The 20,204-nt window shown below is 41.8% G+C and overlaps 1 protein-coding gene across 1 annotated transcript in view; it reads left to right on the top strand.

Moving 5' to 3' along the window:
- MCF2L2 (MCF.2 cell line derived transforming sequence-like 2) overlaps positions 1 to 20,204 on the top strand; it is a 199,095-nt gene that overhangs the window by 34,797 nt on the left and 144,094 nt on the right. Inside the window, exons 4-7 of the mRNA XM_007468974.1 lie at positions 2,972 to 3,062; positions 6,058 to 6,177; positions 16,854 to 16,970; positions 19,924 to 20,073. Coding sequence (XP_007469036.1) covers positions 2,972 to 3,062; positions 6,058 to 6,177; positions 16,854 to 16,970; positions 19,924 to 20,073 — 478 coding nt within the window. The remainder of the gene's footprint in view (positions 1 to 2,971; positions 3,063 to 6,057; positions 6,178 to 16,853; positions 16,971 to 19,923; positions 20,074 to 20,204) is intronic.

Here is a 20,204-nt window from a genome sequence, read left to right as displayed (position 1 = left end):
CCTGCGTCCCCTGCATCGGCAGGCAGACTCTCAACCACTGCGCCACCAGGGAAGCCCACCTTCATTTTTTAAAATAGATTTTCAGTGAGTATAGAATTCTAAATGAATAGTTTTTTAGGTCAGTACTCTGAACAGGGACTTCCCTGGTTGCACAGTGGTTAAGAATCCGCCTGCCAGTGCAGGGGACACAGGTTCAAGCCCTGGTCCAGGAAGATCCCACATGCCATGGAGCAACTAAGCCTGTGTGCCACGACTACTGAGCCTCTGCTCTTGAGCCCGCGAGCCACAACTACTGAGCCTGCGTGCTGCAGCTACTGAAGCCCGCAAGCCTAGAGCCTATGCTCCACAACAAGAGAAGCCACCACGATGAGAAGCCTGCGCACCGCAACGAAGAGTAGCCCCTGCTCCCTGCAAGTAGAGAAAGCCCGCGCTCAGCAACAAAGACCCAACACAACCATAAATGAAAGAATGAATGAATGAATGAATAAATGAATAAATAAAACAAAAAAAAATACTCTGAACATATATCATTGGATTGTGGCTTCCATAGTTTGAAAATCAGTGATTATTTTTAATGTTACTATGAAGGTAATATATCTTTTTTCACTGGTTGCTTTTAAGAATTTTCTCCTTATCTTTAATTTTCAGCTACTTGGCTCTGATATGTCTAGGTGAGCTTTTCTTTACATTTATCCTGCTTGGTATTGGAAGAGCTGCTTGAATCTGTGAGATGATGTCTTTGACCAGATATGGAAATTTCTTCATTATTTTTTCAAGTATTGTTTCTATAACATACACTCTCTCCTCTCCTTCTGGGACTTCTGTTCATGTCCCACATCTCCTTTACATTCTTTTCTTTCCATTTTACCCCTGTGTTTCAGTTTGAATATTTTTAATTGATCTGTCTTATTTCAGTTATCCTGTCTTCTGCTGTGTTCAATCTATTAAGCAAATTGAATGAGTTCTTAATTTCAGACATTGATGTTTTGTAATTCTAGAAGGTTCATTTGATTCTTTATTATGGATTATAGTTCTCTGTTGAAATAATGCATCTTTAAAAAACTTAATTGAAGTATAGTTGATTTACAGTGTTGTGTTAGTTTCTGGTGTATAGCAAAGCAATTTGGTTATACGTATATATGCACTGGCAGTTAAAATACTGGTGACTCACCTTGATCTTTTTGAGGCCTGGTTTTCGTTTTTCTTTGGGCAAGTTTATTCCTGTTTTGTCCTTACTCCTGGAGTGTAGCCTTAATCCTGGGGAAACTCCTATGATATTTCATTTATCCTAGAGTATGGCCTTTATAGAGTTTCACCTGAATTCCCAGGGTGTTCATCAAAGTCTGCCTATTCTGGCTGGGCCCAAATACCAATTTTCTCTCCCCAGAGCTATGCAAGCTTCATAATTTCTCATCAGTTCTGACATGTGCAGTTGCTATTCTCTGCCAGACTCCTGGAGTCTCACCTAAAATCATAGGGCCCAGGAGTTGGCTAAGCATTAAAAGGGAATTTCCATGAAAACTTCTGGGGTTTCCTCTCTGAGGCTTCCCCTCTTGACAGCTATGCCCCTCAAATTCCGGCCACAGTTGTATCTTTAATCTCTGATCCCTGCCTCTTCCAACCAGTAGGACCACCCTTCCTTGCACTGTGGCCTGGAGTGGAAAATGTTTCCAGTGAGAGAACCTGGGTCAATGTGGAGCTGTGATAATGGGTTGGCCCAATAATGCTTACTTCAGATCAGCTATTTATGTTATCTTGCAGAATTTGCTTAGATCTTCTGCCTTATTTGCATACATATACTTTTTAGGGTAAAGCTCACCTTTTACCCAAATTAGAGAGTTACTGAAGGTTTACTATAGGCCAGCTACTTTTTGTGACCTTGATATCTTTTAATCTTCATGACAAGCACATAAGAAATCATCATAATAGTAGTACTTATACAGTGTTGTCAAGTGTCAGGCATTATTCTGAGCATCTTATACATCTATACGTACTCATTTAATCCTCACATCAACTCTACAGTACTCACATCAACTCGACAGGTACTATTATTGTTCCTACTTTACAAATGAGGAGTCTGAGAAACTATAGAGGTTAAGTAACTTCCCTTCCACGCAAGTACACAATATATAAGTTCATATTTATATAAATATTCATGTTTCAAACCTAGGTAGTCTGGCTTCAGAATTAGTGCTCTTAACCACTTCATTATTGGTGGTATTGTTCTCATCTTACAGATTAGGGAGCAGCGTTAGAGAGGTTAGGTGATGACCCCAATTCTCAGTGCTAGTAAGTGGCAGCAGTAGGATATGAACCAGGTTCCAAAGCCCTTGCTCTTTCTTCCCATAGTTTCTCCCAAAGAGAGAGAAGAAAAATGTTTTCCCTTTTAGGGCTTTAGTTTTAAAAAAATTTGTGAGAATTTGTGGGGACTTCAGAGGGGACCAAACAGCTTTTTTTTTTTTTTTTTTTCATGAAGTTGATATCTTCTTGTGCCTATGGTTTTCTGGCCATTTGTGACCAGGCACTGGAAGGGAGTTGTTTTCTCCATTGACGTGTGTTATTTCTGAACACCTCTGGGACTGACTCCTAGGGAAGGATGTTGATAGCTCCTTGAATGTCCGTCTTGGGAGTGGAAAGATGGCAGAGCTCAACTTCGAGGTCCTCTGCCTACACTGACGTGAGTCCTTGTGTTCATTGGGTGTTTCATACATTTGCCAGCGAGAAACAGAGCCCTTGAGAGGGTTTGAGACATGAAATATTTCTGTTTTGTGAAGGCTGCCAGGCTCAGATGAGGAGAGGAAGCTGGCTCCTTTATCAGGGAAGTCAGACCCGGTTATCCCCTCCTGCTGTGTAGGGTGTTTACACAGTGAGCCTGGAGTGACACGGAGACAGTGGAATTGTTCTGCTGAAGGAGCCCCACAGAACCCATGTGTTTCACTGTGTCTGATACTGACCACACCCTTTTTTGCAGTGTGGAGGCTGCCAGCATCGGATTCGTCATTGTTATCGACAGACGAAGGGACAAGTGGAGCTCCGTAAAAGCATCCTTGACACGAATAGCTGTAAATATTTATTTTTATGCTCTTATTATAAAGGTCATTTAAATTGTCTATTCAACTATTTCACATCAAAGTCATGGGGAAGTGGAAGTCATTTTATGCCAAATTTTGGGAAGGTCTTTGTAGCAGAGGCTGTTGTGTCATGTCCATATCCGCTCTGCCACCTGAAGGTCACTTACAGATGATTCCTGAGAATGTCAAAGGCTTCCTGAGTCTCTTTACCTTATTGACCTCTCTGGTCACTGGAGAGGAGTGGGTAGGGAGTGCTGGGAAGTTAATGCTCCAGCAGTGACCTGCAGCTACTGAGTTACGGGCGTTGGTGGATAAATACCCCAGCTTCTGCACCCCTCAGTGAGACAGTTCTGAGGTACGTTCTGTACAGAATTTTGGAGGGTCCCAGCCTTTTCTGCCTGCAGCAGTCCCCCCTCACTGATACACTGGCTCTCTAGCCATCACTGTCTCACCAGCGCCCCCATACTCCCTAACTCTTTTTCCCGGGATCACCTCCTCAGTAAACTCTTTAGACCCAAATTCTTATCTTAGGGTTTGCTTTGGGGATCACCTAATTTAAGGCAGTCTTCATTTTAGTTTTCAAATTATTTTTTCACAAATTAGAAAGACACTGGCAAAGCCAAACAAAGTGATACGATAGGTGCTTGCTTTTGGCATTAAATTGCAGAACCTTGGATAGTCCTCCTTTTCCATCTTATTAGTCTGATTTTTACCCCTATTTGTTGCCTTCCGGCAAGTACATGCATCCTTTCTCTTTAGGGACCTCAGACCAGGGAACTCAGCCACATGAGCAGGCAAAGACACCTCAGGGCCAGCCACACCAACATTTCCACCAAAGCATGCCTCCCTGGGGCAGTTGGGACTGGCTGAAGATGATGGGATATGGTAGGATGGTAATGTAGAGGCTGGGATGGAAGAGGGATGTTTGAAGCCTCAGTTATACCTACTTACAGAAGCAGTCACACATAGGGACATGGACATATACAGAGTCTCTCTCAGATCACTTTGGAGCCTCATCCAGATACACAAATAGTGTCTCAGCTCATTTGTCCCATCCAGACATAAAAAAATGCAAGGATCTTCTGTTTAGGAACTTGAATTTCAAAGATGAGGGAATGGAAGACTCCCTCCTCTTTGTGCATGGATTGTTTCGTCCCTTTGGTTTAGTTTTTTAATTTTTAAATTTATTTAATTAATTTATTTTTGGCTGTGCTGGGTCTTCCTAGCTGCATGCGGGCTTTCTCTAGTTGCAGTGAGCCGGGGCTACTCTTCATTATGGTGCGCAGGCTTCTCATTGTGGTGGCTTCTTCTGTCGCGGAGCACGGGCTCTAGGCGCATGGGCTTCAGTAGTTGTGGCACACGGGCTCAGTAGTTGTGGTGCATGGGCTTAGTTGCTCTGTGGCATGTGGGATCTTCCTGGAGCAGGGCTCAAACCCATCTCCCCTGCAATGGCAGGCAGATTCTTAACCACTGCGCCACCAGGGAATTCCCTACCATATTTATTTGAGGGATAACTACAACGATGGTTGATGCCCCGAGGATTTAGACAGTGCCCATGACCATTCCAGAGTTCTGGCCTCCAGAGAGTTCTGGTTTCCCAGGATTCATAGACAATACTTGAATCATCTAATACTTGAGACTAATGTGTACAAGAATTACACTGATCACCTTTATGTGTGAAAAATCCTATAGTGTGGGGATCTGAAAACCTGACTACCAGTCAGAATCTCTTCAGGTGCTTGTTAAAAATACAGATATCTGGACTTTATCCCAGTCCTAATGAATCAGAATATTGCAGGGTAAAGACCAAATTATTATGATTTTAAAAATGAGTTTATTTATTTATTTATTTTTGGCTGCATTGGGTCTTTGTTGCTACGCACGGGCTTTTTCTAGTTGTGGCGAGCGGGAGCTACTCTTTGTTGCGGTGCGTGGGCTTCTCATTGTGGTGTCTTCTCTTGTTGCAGAGCACGGGCTCTAGGCACGCAGGCTTCAGTAGTTGTGGCTCGTGGACTCTAGAGCGCAGGCTCAGTAGTTGTAGCTCATGGGCTTAGTTGCTCCACGACATGGGGGATCTTCCTGGACCAGGGCTCAAACCCGTGTCCCCTGCATTGGCAGGTGGATTCTTAACCACTGTGCCACCAGGGAAGTCCCAAGACCAGACTATATTTTAACAAGCACTTCAGCAGGTTGTTCTTGAGAACCACTGGAAGAATGGAAAGCCATGAGCGATGGGAGACTTGGATTCCCAATTTTGACACTAAGTTGTTACATGAATTTGTTATCTCATTTCTCAGAATCTTACCTCAAGATGAGAACAGTGCTTCCTGAAAGCAACTTAGCAATAAGATGAATTAAGAACCCTTAAAATACTAAATCTTTGGCTCAGCAATTTTTCTAGGAAGCTATGCTCTAAAATGTGGGTAAAGATTTCATTTTAGTGTTATTTATAATAGTAAAAATATGGAGGAGCCTAAATCACTAGTAATAAGGGATTGGTTAAATAGTACACCCATAAAAATATTTCCAAAGAATTTTTAATAACAGGAATAAAAGCTCATGGTATAATATTAAATTAAAAGGCAGGTTGCAAAATATTTCTACAGGTTGAGTTTAACTACACTAGATATTTAAGCAGAGAAAATAGCCTAGAAATAATTAAATTGAAATATTAAGAATGGTTATGAAATCATGGGTGGTTTTCTTATTCTAATGTATACTTTTATTAATTTCTCAATTTTTCTATGAAGTGTATAAATTGTTTTTTTAATCAGAAAATCTTTTTGTTTGTTTGGTTTGGTTTTGCTTTTAAGGAGGGGTTTAGATTATGTGACCAGTAAGAGCTCTTTCAGCTGTGAAATCCTGTGAAATATATTCTAATTCTTGGTATCCCTGGTGTCCACTTTAACTTTGTCATCTGTAATCTTGGGCAAGAGGAGACCAATGGATGTGACATTTGCCCTGACACTTTTTATGATCCTTCCAGGTAGCATTTCCAGGAATCTTGCAGCTCATATTCATTCTTCGTCCATCCTGCTTTATCCAGAGGACATTCACTGACATTGGCATTAAGTACTATCGAGATGAATTTAAAATGAAAGTGCCGGTAAGCATGACATTTCTTCTTGTCTGCATTTGTTTAGGGCATGCGCAGAAGATGGCATGTGAGCTTGTTTCCAAGGAAGGTAGGATTCCTCAGGCAGAGAGGGAGAGGAGGGCATTCTGGGCAGAGGGAACAGCACGTGTAAGGACATGGAAGCAGGAAGTACACTCTTAATGTGAGGTCCACGGGGAAGCCCCATTCTTGTTGGAAGTACATATAGGATCATATTTTAGAAGAAAAGGTAAGAAACATGGAATATGTCTTAAGTGTAAGGATAAAGATTCTGGATTTAATTCAGTAGGCAATGGGGATCCAGTGAAGGTTTTTGAGTTGGGGAGTGACTTGGGTAAAGGAGTACTGGAATTATATAAATCCAGTGGTGTTACATAGAAGGTGATGTCCAAGACTGTAGAAAGAGATTGAAAACGGAAGAGAAACTAATAGTATGAGTAAAGAAAAATCAGGATTTAAAATATGGGGGTGACAAATATAGGCAACTGTGAGTAAAAATTAAAACCAATGTTGTGATACATATAAAAGGAAAACAAATTAAAATGACTGGAGGAGCTTCAAGATGGCGGAAGACGAAGACGTGGAGATCACCTTCCTCCCCACAAATACATCAGAAATACATGTACATGTGGAACAACTCCTACAGAACACCTACTGAATGCTGGCAGAAGACGTCGGACCTCCCAAAAGGCAAGAAACTCCCCACGTACCTGGGTAGGGCAAAAGAAAAATGAAAAAACAGAGGCAAAAGAATAGGGACGGGACCTGCACCGGTGGGAGGGAGCTGTGAAGGAGGAAAGGTTTCCACACACTAGGAAGCCCCTTTGCAGGCGGAGTCTGAGTGGCAGAGTGGGGAAGCTTCTGAGCCACAGAGGAGAGCGCAGCAATAGGGGTGCGGAGGGCAAAGTGGAGAGATTCCCGCACAGAGGGTCGGTGCCTACCAGCACTCACCAGCCCAAGAGGCTTGTCTGCTCACTTGCCGGGACAGGCGGGGGCTGGGAGCTGAAGTTCGGGCTTCGGTCGGATCGCAGGGAGAGGACTGGTGGCATGAACACAGCCTGAAGGGGGCAAGTGCGCCACAGCTAGCAGGGAGGGAGTCCGGGAAAAGTCTGGAGCTGCCGAAGAGGCAAGAGACTTTCTTCCCTCTTTGTTTCCTGGTGCATGAAGAGAGGGGATTAAGAGCGCGCTTAAAGGAACTCCAGAGACAGGTGCGAGCTGCAGCTATCAGCGCGGACCCCAGAGACGGGCATGAGACATTAAGGCTGCTGCTGTGGGCACCAAGAAGGCTGTGTGCAAGCACAGGTCACTATCCACACCTCCCCTCCTGGGAGCCTGTGCAGCCCACCACTGCCAGGGTCCTGTGATCCAGGGACAACTTCCCCGGGAGAATACATGGTGTGCCTCAGGCTGTTGCAATGTCACAGTGGCCTCTGCTGCTGCAGGCTCTCCCCGAACTCTGTGCCCTCCCTCCTGCCGGCCTGAGTGAGCCAGAGCCCCCAAATCCGTGGCTCCTTTAACCCCGTCCTGTCTGAGCGAAGAACAGATGCCCTCAGGCCGACCCACACGCAAAGGCGGGGCCAAATCCAAAGCTGAACCCCAGGAGCTGTGCGAACAAAGAAGAGAACGGGAAATCTCTACCAGCAGCCTCAGGAGCAGCGGATTAAATATCCACATTCAACTTGATGTACGCTGCATCTGTGGAATACCTGAATAGACAACGAAGCATCCCAAAATTGAGGAGGTGGACTTCGGAAACAACAATATATATATATTTTTCCCTTTTTCTTTTGTTGTGAGTGTGTATGTGTATGCTTCTGTGTGTGATTTTGTATAGCTTTGCTTTAACCATTTGTCCTAGGGTTATGTCTGTCCGTTTTTCTTTTTTTTTTTAGTATAGTTTTTAGCGCTTGTTATCATTGGGGGGTTTGTTGTTTAGTTTGGTTGCTCTCTTCTTTCTTTCTTTTTCTTTATTACTTAAAAAAATTGTTTTTAATAATTATTTTTTATTTTAATAGCTTTATTTTATTTTATTTTCTCTTCTTTCTTTCTTTCTTTTTTCTTTTTCTCCCTTTTATTCTGAGCTGTGTGGATGACTTGGTGCTCCAGACAGGTGTCAGGGCCGTGCAGCTGAGGTGGGAGAGCCAAGTTCTCAGGACATTGGTCCACAAGAGACCTCCCAGCTCCACATAATATCAAACGGTGAAAATCTCCCAGAGATCTCCATCTCAACACCAAGCTCCAGTTCCACTCAATGACCAGCAAGCTCCAGTGCAGAACACCTTGTGCCAAACAACTAGGAAGACAGGAACACAACCCTACCCATTACCAGAGAGGCTGCCTAAAATCATAATAAGGCCACAGACACCCCAAAACACACCACCAGACGTGGACCTGCCCACCAGAAAGACAAGATCCAGCCCCATCCACCAGAACACAGGCACTAGTCCCCTCCACCAGGAAGCCTACACAACTCATGGAATCAACCTTAGCCACTGGGGGCAGAAAGCAAAAACAACGGGAACTACGAACCTGCAGCCTGTGAAAAGGAGACCCCAAACACGGTAAGTTAAGTAAAATGAGAAGACAGAGAAACACACAGCAGATGAAGGAGGAAGGTGAAAACCCACCAGACCTAACAAATGAAGAGGAAATAGGGAGTCTACCTGAAAAAGAATTCAGAATAATGATAGTAAAGATGATCCAAAATCTTGGAAATAGAATGGAGAAAATACAAGAAATGTTTAACAAGGACCTAGAAGAACTAAAGAGCAAACAAACAGTGATGAACAGCACAATGAATGAAATTAAAAATTCTCTAGAAGGGATCACTAGCAGAATAACTGAGGCAGAAAAACAGATAAGTGACCTGGAAGATAAAATAGTGGAAATTATTAAACTACTGCAGAGCAGAATAAAGAAAAAAAAAAAATGAAGAGAAGTGAGGATAGTCTCAAAGACCTCTGGGACGACATTAAATGCACCAACATCTGAATTATAGGGGTCCCAGAAGACAGATAAAGAAAGGGACTGAGAAAATATTTGAAGAGATTACAGTTGAAAACTTCCCTAATATGGGAAAGGAAATAGTTAATCAACTCCAGGAAGCACACAGAGTCCCGTATAGGATAAATTCAAGGAGAAACACGCCAAGACACATATCAATCAAACTATCAAAAATTAAATACAAAGAAAAAATATTAAAAGCAGCAAGGGAAAAACAACAAATTACATACAAGGGAATCCCCATAAGGTTAACAGCTGATCTTTCAGCAGAAATTCTGCAAGCCAGAAGGAAGTGGCAGGACATATTTAAAATGATGAAGGGGAAGAACCTACAACCAAGATTACTCTACCCAGCAAGGATCTCATTCAGATTTGACGGAGAAATTAAAATCTTTACAGACAAGCAAAAGCTAAGACAATTCAGCACCACCAAACCAGCTTTACAACAAATGCTAAAGGAACTTCTCTAGGGAGGAAACACAAGAGAAGGAAAAGACCTACAATGACAAACCCAAAACAATTAAGAAAATGGTAATAGGACTTACATATCGATAATTACCTTAAATGTAAATGGATTAAATGCTCCAACCAAAAGACATAGACTGGCTGAATGGATACAAAAACAAGACCCATATATATGCTGTCTACAAGAGACCCACTTCAGACCTAGGGACACATACAGACTGAAAGTGAGGGGACAGAAAAAGATGTTCTTTTTCCGGAAAATGGAAATCAAAAGAAAGCTGGCATAACAATTCTCATATCAGACAAAATAGACTTTAAAACAAAGACTGTTGGGCTTCCCTGGTGGTGCAGTGGTTGGGGGTACGCATGCCGATGCAGGGGACAAGGGTTCGTGCACTGGTCTGGGAGGATCCCACATACCGCGGAGAGGCTGGGCCTGTGAGCCATGGCTGCTGGGTCTGCGCGTCTGGAGTCTGTGCTCCGCGACGGGAGAGGCCACAGCAGTGAGAGGCCCGCATACAGCTAAAAGAAACAAAAAACAAAAAAACAAAGACTATTACAAGGGACAAAGAAGGACACTACATAATGATCAAGGGATCAATCCAAGAAGAAGATATAACAATTGTAAATATTTATGCACCGAACATAGGAGCACCTCAATACATAAGGCAAGCACTAACAGCCGTAAAAGGGAAAATCGACAGTAACACAATCATAGTAGGGGCCTTTAACACCCAACTTTCACCAATGGACAGATCATCCAAAATGAAAATAAATAAGGAAACACAAGCTTTAAATGCTACATTAAACAAGATGGACTTAATTGATATTTATAGACATTCCATCCAAAAACAAAAGAATACACTTTCTTTTCAAGTGCGCATGGAACATTCTCCAGGATAGATCATATCTTGGATCACAAATCAAGCCTTGGTAAATTTAAGAAAATTGAAATCATATCAAGTATCTTTTCCGACCACAAAGCTATGAGACTAGATATCAATTACAGGAAAAAATCTGTAAAAAATACAAACACATGGAGGCTAAACAATACACTACTTAATAACCAAGAGATAACTGAAGAAATCAGAGAGGAAATCAAAAAATACCTAGAGAGAAATAACAATGAAAACATGACAATCCAAAAACTATGGGATGCAGCAAAAGCAGTTCTGAGAAGGAAGTTCATAGCAATACAGTCCTACCTTAAGAAACAAGAAACATCTCAAATAAACAACCTAACCTTACACCTAAAGCAATTAGAGAAAGAAAAACAAAAAAAACCCCAAAGTTAGCAGAAGGAAAGAAATCGTAAAGATCAGATCAGAAATAAATGAAAAAGAAATGAAGAAAACGATAGCAAAGATCAATAAAACTAAAAGCTGGTTCTTTGAGAAGATAAACAAAATTGATAAACCATTAGCCAGACTCATCAAGAAAAAAAGGGAGAAGACTCAAATCAATAGAATTAGAAATGAAAAAGGAGAAGTAACAACTGACCCTGCAGAAATACAAAGAATAATGAGAGATTACTACAAGCAACTCTATGCCAATAAAATGGACAACCTGGAAGAAATGGACAAATTCTTAGAAGTGCACAACCTTCCGATACTGAACCAGGAAGAAGTAGAAAATATGAACAGACCAATCACAAGCACTGAAATTGAAACTGTGATTAAAAATCTTCCAATAAACAAAAGCCCAGGACCAGATGGCTTCACAGGTGAATTCTATCAAACATTTAGAGAAAAGCTAACACCTATCCTTCTCAAACTCTTCCAAAATATAGCAAAGGGAGGAACACTCCCAAACGCATTCTATGAGTCCACCATCACCCTGATACCAAAACCAGAGAAAGATATCACAAAGAAAGAAAACTACAGGCCAATATCACTGATGAACATAGATGCAGAAATCCATAACAACATACTGGCAAACAGAATCCAACAGCACATTAAAAGGATCATACACCATGATAAAGTGGGGTTTATCCCAGGAATGCAAGGATTCTTCAGTATGCACAAATCTATCAATGTGATACACCATATTGACAAACTGAAGGAGAAAAACCATATGATCATCTCAATAGATGCAGAGAAAGCTTTTTGACAAAATTCAACATCCATTTATGATAAAAACCCTCCAGAAACTAGTCATAGAGGGAACTTACCTCAGCATAATAAAGGCCATATATGACAAACCCACAGCCAACATCATCCTCAATGGTGAAAAACTGAAAGCATTTCCACTAAGATCAGGAAAAAGACAAGGTTGCCCACTCTCACCACTCTTATTCAACATAGTTTTGGAAGTTTTAGCCACAGCAATCAGAGCAGAAAAAGAAATAAAAGGAATCCAAATCAGAAAAGAAGAAGTAAAGCTGTCACTATTTGTAGATGACATGATACTCTACATAGAGAATCCTAAAGATGCTACCAGGAAACTACTAGAGTTAATCAATGAATTTGGTAAAGTAGCAGGATACAAAATTAATTCACAGAAATCTCTTGCATTCCTATACACTAATGATGGAAAATCTGAAAGTGAAATTAAGAGAACACTTCCATTTACCATTGCAACAAAAAGAATGAAATATCTAGGAGTAAACCTACCTAAGGAGACAAAAGACCTGTATGCAGAAAATTATAAGACACTGGTGAAAGACATTAAAGATGATACAAATAGTTGGAGAGATATACCATGTTCTTGGATTGGAAGAATCAACATTGTGAAAATGACTCTACTACCCAAAGCAATCTACAGATTCAATGCAATCCCTATCAAACTACCACTGGTATTTTTCACAGAACTAGAACAGAAAAATCTTACAATTTGTATGGAAACACAAAAGACCCCGAATAGACAAATCAATCTTGAGAAAGTAAAATAGCTGGAGGAATCAGGCTCCCTGACTTCAGAGTATACTACAAAGCTACAGTAATCAAGACAGTATGGTACTGGCACAAAAAAAGGAAGATAGATCAATGGAACAAGATAGAAAGCCCAGAGATAAACCCACACACACATGGTCACCTTATCTTTGATAAAGGAGGCAAGAATATACAGTGGAGAAAAGACAGCCTCTTCAATAAGTGGTGCTGGGAAAACTGGACAGGTACATGTAATAGAATGAAATTAGAACACTCCCTAACACCATACACAAAAATAAACTCAAAATGGATTAAAGACCTAAATGTAAGGCCAGACACTATTAAACTCTTAGAGGCAAGCATAGGCAGAACACTCCATGACATAAATCACAGCAAGATCTTTTTTGACCCACCTCCTAGAGAAATGGAAGTAAAAACAAAAATAAACAAATGGGACCTCATGAAACTTAAAAGCTTTTGCACAGCAAAAGAAACCATAAACAGGATGAAAAGACAACCCTCAGAATGGGAGAAAATACTTGGAAATGAAGCAACTGACAAAGGATTAATCTCCAAAATTTACAAGCAGCTCATGCAGCTCAATATCAGAAAAACAAGCAACCCATTCCAAAAATGGGCAGAAGACCTAAATAGACATTTCTGCAAAGAAGATATACAGATTGCCAACAAACACATGAAAGAATGCTCAACATCACTAATCATTAGAGAAATGCAAATCAAAACTACAATGAGATATCATCTCACACCGGTCAGAATGGCCATCATCAAAAAAATGTACAAAGAATAAGTGCTGGAGAGGGTGTGGAGGAAAGGGAACCCTCTTGACCTGTTGGTGGGAATGTAAATTGATGCAGCCACTATGGAGAATAGTATGGAGATGCCTTAAAATCTAAAAATAGAACTACCATATGACCCAGCAATCCCACTACTGGGCATATACCCTGAGAAAACCATAATTCAAAAAGAGTCATGTACCACAATGTTCATTGCAGCTTTATTTACAATAGCCAGGACATGGAAGCAACCTAAGTGTCCATCGACAGATGAATGGGTAAAGAAGATGTGGCACATATATACAATGAAATATTACTCAGCCATAAAAAGAAATGAAATTGAGTTATTTGTAGTGAGGTGGATGGACCTAGAGTCTGTCCTACAGAGTGAAGTAAGTCAGAAAGAGAAAAACAAATACCGTATGCTAACACATGTATATGGAATCAAAAAAAAAAGGTTATGAAGAACCTAGGGGCAAGATGGAATAAAGATACAAACCTACTAGAGAGTGGACTTGAGGACATGGGGAGGAGGAAGGGTAAGCTGGGACAAAGTGAGAGAGTGGCATGGACATATATACACTACCAAATGTAAAATAGATAGCTAGTGGGAAGCAGCCACATAGCACAGGGAGATCAGCTCGGTGCTTTGTGACAACGTAGAGGGGTGGGATAGGGAGGGTGGCCGGGAGGGAGATGCAAGAGGGAAGAGATATGGGGATATATTTATATGTATAACTGATTCACTTTGTTATAAAGCAGAAACTAACATACCATTGTAAAGCAATTATACTCCAATAAAGATGTTAAAAAAATTTTTTTTTACCTCTAACTTTGGCAGAGATATGAGGCAAACAAGCATTTGCATACTTTGTTGTTAGGAATGAAGTTGTTAATGACCAATATGAAAGACTGATTGACGGTATTTATCAAAAATTAAAATGTACATACTCTCTGACCTACCTATAAGAGTTATTCTGCAGGTACCTCATGCACATACACAAAGCTGCATATATAATTATATTCATTACAAAATTGTTTGTAATAGTAAATGATTGGGAAAAAAGTAATGCCCAACAACAGGGAGTTGGTTAAATAAATTATGGTCTACCCAGTCAGTTAAATATTATGCAACCATCAAAAGTGGTAAGGTGTGGTACAACCACGGTGGAAACAGTTGGCAATTTTTTACAAAGTTAAACATATACCTGCCCCATGACCCACCCAAGAGAAATGAAAACACATTTGCAATAACAGATGAATAGATAAATTGTGGCATATTTATGTAAAGGAATAATATTAAGCAATAAAGAAGGAGTGAAGTACTGAACATGCAACAACATGGATTTATCTCAAAAATATTCTCTTGAAAGAAAGAATCTAGACACTGAAGTGTATATATTCTGTGATGCTTTTAATATAAAGTTCAAGAAGAGGTAAAACTAAGCTATGGTGATAGACAATTAAAACAGTGGCTGCTGTTGGGGGTGGAGATAGTGGAGACCAGAAGGAGGCCTAGGAGAACTTTCTGAGGAAATGTTCTATATCTTGGTTAAAAAGTGTTACATGTGTGTATACATTTGTCAAAATGAATTGAACTGTACCCTTAAAATCTGTGCATTTTATTTATGTAAATTATATCTCAATTGAGAAATGAAAAACAGAAAAAAATTAAGGTAAATCTATAGTGATATAGAAAAGTTTCTAATATATTTTTGGTTTTTTTATTCGTTGAGTTGGAAATAATTTTCAACTCATAGAAAAATTTCAAGAATAAGAGTAAAGGGACTTGCCTGGTGGCGCAGTGGTTAAGAATCCACCTGCCAATGCAGGGGACACGGGTTCAAGCCCTGGTCCGGGAATATCCCACATGCCGTGGAGCAACTAAGCCCGTGTGCTATGACTACTGAGCCTGCACTGTAGAGCCTGTGAGCCACAACTAGTGAAGCCCGCGTGCCTAGAGCCCGTGCTCTGCAACAAGAGAAGCCACCGCAATGAGAAGCCTGTGCACCACAGCAAAGAGTAGCCCCTGCTCACCACAACTAGAGAAAGCCCGCGCGCAGCAATGAAGACCCAGTGCAGCCAAAAATTAAATAAATAAAATACATTTATTAAAAAAAAATTTTAGGAGGGAAAGACAGAGATGGATTCAGGTTTGTTTGTTTGTTTGTTTTTCCCCTTTCTCTTATGTTATAAAAATAAATTTTAAAATTCCCAAACTCCTTTCCATAAGTGAAGGAGAAAGGCATGGAACATTGAGCCTGACAAGGTTAACATAGTGATATGTAGAATCAAATCCCACTAAACTTAAGTTCCTTGAACGCAGGGCTTTTTGTGCTTACTTTTATCCCTCAGAGCCTGGCAGTTATTAGAAGTTCAATACAGATATGTTGAATGAGTCAGTCAATTTTGTTTTACCTGTAGACTTTGGGGGTCTAACTTACATTCTTTTCATTCAAAATTTATCACTTGACTAATACTATATAATAATAGAACAAAGCCTATATTCTCATGTCCTCTGACCAAGAATCTGTTCTAAGAATGTACATGTTGGATATGACATGGTAAAGTCAGTGCTGCCACAGGAAGAAATGAGGGGGAGGCTTTGCAGGAAGAAGTTTATTATACTCACAGGTCAAAATAATCAATGACTGAAGAAATATAAAGTCATCAGTTAAAGGCTACAAGGGGGGTGTGTTTCAGAGATGAGAGTGAGTAGGGGTATGATATTGTCCCTGCTACAGAGAGCTGGGACTGCTCCCTGGGCAGGACCACTGCAGTGGAGTAGAAAGGGACAGATTGGAGTATGTCATCCTCTAGATGTCTGGGCATTTGTTCATCAGCAGGCTTGTTAATTTATGAAAACCCACTCACAATCACCTCCAAACTTTCTCCACATGAGGTAAGTTGGGGGTATATCACCATCCCTCATAGAAGGGGCATCAGTGTAGTGAATCTTCTCAGTCCATACTCCTCAATAGGTCCTTGTGTTCTAATTTTATTTTGATATTCACCAGCCCACCTTTTATTTGAATTTTCATTGCAGATTTTTAGGTCTCAGTACAGCGTTTGCTTTTGGTGGCTGAAGGGTGTACTGTAGCCTGGGAGCTTTTGACAAAAATTTACCTAAAGCAAGACCTGACTTCTAGGCAGCTTAGAACTGAGCTCACTGATTCAAGTCACTGTTTTGTTGCAGGCTGTTCAACACTGCTATTCCTCACTCAAAGGGGGAAAATGGAAAGAGTTATTACTGGTTGAAGTAACCATCTTTGGATATAAATGCCTGATTAGGCAAAGTTGAGGTACTATTTAAACAACAGTAGGGACTTCTGTGGTGGTCCAGTGGTTGAGACTCTTCGCTTCCATGTCCCCTGTCCGTACAGGGGATATGGGTTCGGTCCCTGGGGGAACTAAGTTCCTGCATGCTGCATGGCGCAGCCAAAAAATAAAACAGATTTTTAAATTAAATAACAGTAGAATCTAGATGAGCTACTTAATTATCTGTGAGTAATATATTGGGTTTTTTCTGTTTTAGATCGTTATGTTAAACTCCGTTTCTGACCTTCATCACTACATCGACAAAAGCCAACTGACAGAGGACTTAGGGGGAACTTTGGAATATCACCACAGTCAGTGGATAAATCATCGAACTGTAAGTACCAATTTATGTGCCCTTTTCAGTGTCCCTCCTGGATTTCTAGAGACAGGAGACCTAAAGATCAACTGTTGGGCAGTCATTGCCCGTGACTGCCTAACATTGGGAAGGTTGGGTTTTCTAAGGAACAGGCTGGGGGAGAGACAAGGTGCAAGGATAAAAGCTAGGGCTTCTCTTGCTGATTACCTTCGTCTTGGCTCATTTTATGGTATGGGGGTTTTGGGGGACTTGATTTAGGGTGCACCTGGGGAGTTTGCAAAATACCCTGCTATACTTCAGAGAATTTAATTTACTTGATCTAGGATGGGTCTCAGGCATTAGTGGGTCACAAAACTCCCCAGATGATTCTAGTGTACAGACAGATTGAAACCCACCAAGTCAGAAGAAGCTGCATTTAAATGTTGCCACCATTGCTTCTTATCTGAGCTCAGGGGAGTTACTAAATCTCTCTGAGTTTGTTTTCTCCCCTGCAACTAACACAGTGGTTCTCAGCTTGGGGCAATTTTTCCCGCAGAAGACATTTGTTGATGTCTTCAGATAGATGTTTTTTATAGTCATAACTTGGGGAGAGGGGTGTTACTGACGCATCCTGGGTAGGAGCCAAGGATGCTGCTAAACATCATTTTTTTTTTTTTTTTTTTTTTTTTTTTGCGGTACGCGGGCCTCTCACCGCTGCGGCCTCTCCCGTCGCGGAGCACGGGCTCTGGATGCGCAGGCCCAGCGGCCACGGCCCATGGGCCCAGACGCTCCGCGGCACGCGGGATCCTCCCGGACTGGGGCATGAACCCGTGTCCCCTGCATCAGCAGGCGGACTCTCAAGCACTGTGCCACCAGGGAAGCCCTAATATGTTTCTTTTCTTTTTTTTTTTTTTTTTTTTGCAGTATGCGGGCTTCTCCCTGTTGTGGCCTCTTTCGTTGAGGAGCACAGGCTCCGGACGCGCAGGCTCAGCCGCCATGGCTCACGGGCCCAGCCGCGTCTGCGGCATGTGGGATCTTCCCGGACCGGGGCACGAACCCGTGTCCCCTGCATCGGCAGGCGGACTCTCAACCCCTGCGCCACCAGGGAAGCCCCTGCTAAACATCTTATAATGCACTAGACAGCCCCCCACAATAAAGAATTATCTGGACCAACATATCAGTAGTGACAATGGTAGGAAACCTTGGACTAACAAAAGCTACCTGAAGGTTTGATATGCAGAATAAGTGATATAATGTCTATGAAAGCATCTGAAATATAGTATTTTACTTTTTCCTACTTACTCATAGTGATGGTTATTATGCTAAACCAGAAGGGTCAGGAATATTAAGGAAAAAGTGAGATTGAAACTCAGCAAATAATGTTTGTCTATATAAAGTTGTCATTCCCCTTTCCCTGCTCTCCTAGCCCCATACCCTTGAGAAGATTAGGTTTTCTATACAAAATCAGAAGCTGCTTTCACCATCCTGAAAACACCTTGCAGTGTCAGCACACCTCTCTATCTAGTCACTTTGGAAACATGTTGTTCAACATTTACTGATGAGGACTTCCCTGGTGCCGCAGAGGTTAAGAATCCACCTGCCAATGCAGGGGACATGGGTTTGAGCCCTGGTTCGGGAAGATCCCACATGCTGTGGAGCAACTAAGCCCGTGCGCCACAACTAGTGAAGCCTGCGTGCTTAGAGCCCGTGCTCTGCAACAAGAGAAGCCACCGCAATGAGAAGCCCACACACCGCAACAAAGAGTACCCCCACTCTCTGCAACTAGAGAAAACATGCACACAGCAGTGAAGACCCAATGCAGCCAAAAATAAATAAATAAATAAATTTATTTAAAAAATATTTACTGATGAACAAACACCTCAACTACATTTGATTAAGTAGGAGAATTCACCCTGTTTTTGAGTGTAATGTTTTCTTTTTGGTTGTGTTTTTTTGGTTTTGTTTATAAAATTTATTTATTATTTTTGGCTGCATTGGGTCCTTGTTGCTGTGCGTGGGCAGAGATAGTTGCGGCGAACTGGGGCTACTCTTCCTTGCGGTGCATGGGCTTCTCTTGTTGCAGAGCATGGGCTCTAGGCGTGCGGACTTCAGTAGTTGTGGTTCGCGGGCTTTACAGAGTAAAGAGGTGATTTATCTAAGGTCATATGGTCAAGCAGTGGCAGAGCCAAGACTAAGGCCAAGCTTTTTTTTTTTTTGCGGTACACAGGCCTCTCACCATTGTGGCCTCTCCCGCTGCGGAGCAACAGGCTCCGGACGCACAGGCCCAGTGGCCACGGCCCACGGGCCCAGCCGCTCCGTGGCATGTGGGATCTTCCCGGACCGGGGCACGAACCTGCGTCCCCTGCATCGGCAGGTGGACTCCCAACCACTGTGCTGCCAGGGAAGCCCAGGCCAAGCTTTTTTGAATCACTCTATTAGGGGCAGGTCCTCTGCACAATTTCCAATTAGTGATTACTAATAATCACCAATTACTAATAATCACTAATCAGACACATGGAATCAAGTTATTTTGTTAATTGGACTCGCCACAGGAAGCCTTTGGCTTTCCCCTGTTTCTAGGGTGACATTTCCAGGCTTTACAGCTGATTCTCTTAGTTCTTACTGTTACATTTGTAAGGTACTCATCTGTGCCCAAGATCCTTTCAAATTTGCCATTCCTTTTGATCCTCAGAAAACTCCTGAAAAAATAGAACAACCACTGGTTGAATCCTGCCTTCTTTCTTTCCTTACTGTCCTAGTAATATGATCTTGGCCAATTTACTTGACCTGCTAGAGCTTCAGTTTCCTCTTCTGTAAAATGGAGATAAAATGCCTTCCACTCTAGATTATTGAGATGACAGACAAATGTATAGCACAAAGTACAATGCATGGCCTATTTCGTATACTCAGGAAATAGTTCTCCTGTCCTATTGAGAGAGCATATTGGTGAATGTTAATCCCTCCACACTGTTACGATTGTCTGAACTTCCAGGCCATTGAAAACTTTGCTCTGGCGTTGAAGAGCACTGCTCAGATGCTCCAGACTTTTGGGGCCTGCCTAGCCACAACAGAACTTCCCAGAAGCATGTCATCCTCTGAAGACCTTCTCATGTCCCACACAAGGCAGCAGGGCAAGTTGCAGGTGAGTGGTCAGTAATCTCTCAGAGGCCAGCCTATGTGCTGTCAGGTGGTCAGCTTCCTGGAGAGTGCTGGGAGCAGAATTAAAAGTTAGGCCCTCTTCTTCCCACTTCTCCAGTAACTTGGCAGCCACTA

This window comes from Lipotes vexillifer, unplaced genomic scaffold (assembly GCF_000442215.2).
Source record: "Lipotes vexillifer unplaced genomic scaffold, Lipotes_vexillifer_v1.1 scaffold263, whole genome shotgun sequence".
NCBI lineage: Eukaryota > Metazoa > Chordata > Mammalia > Artiodactyla > Lipotidae > Lipotes > Lipotes vexillifer.
The sequence above is the reverse complement of the archived record's forward strand: the minus strand, read 5'-3'. Positions and strand labels throughout refer to the sequence as shown.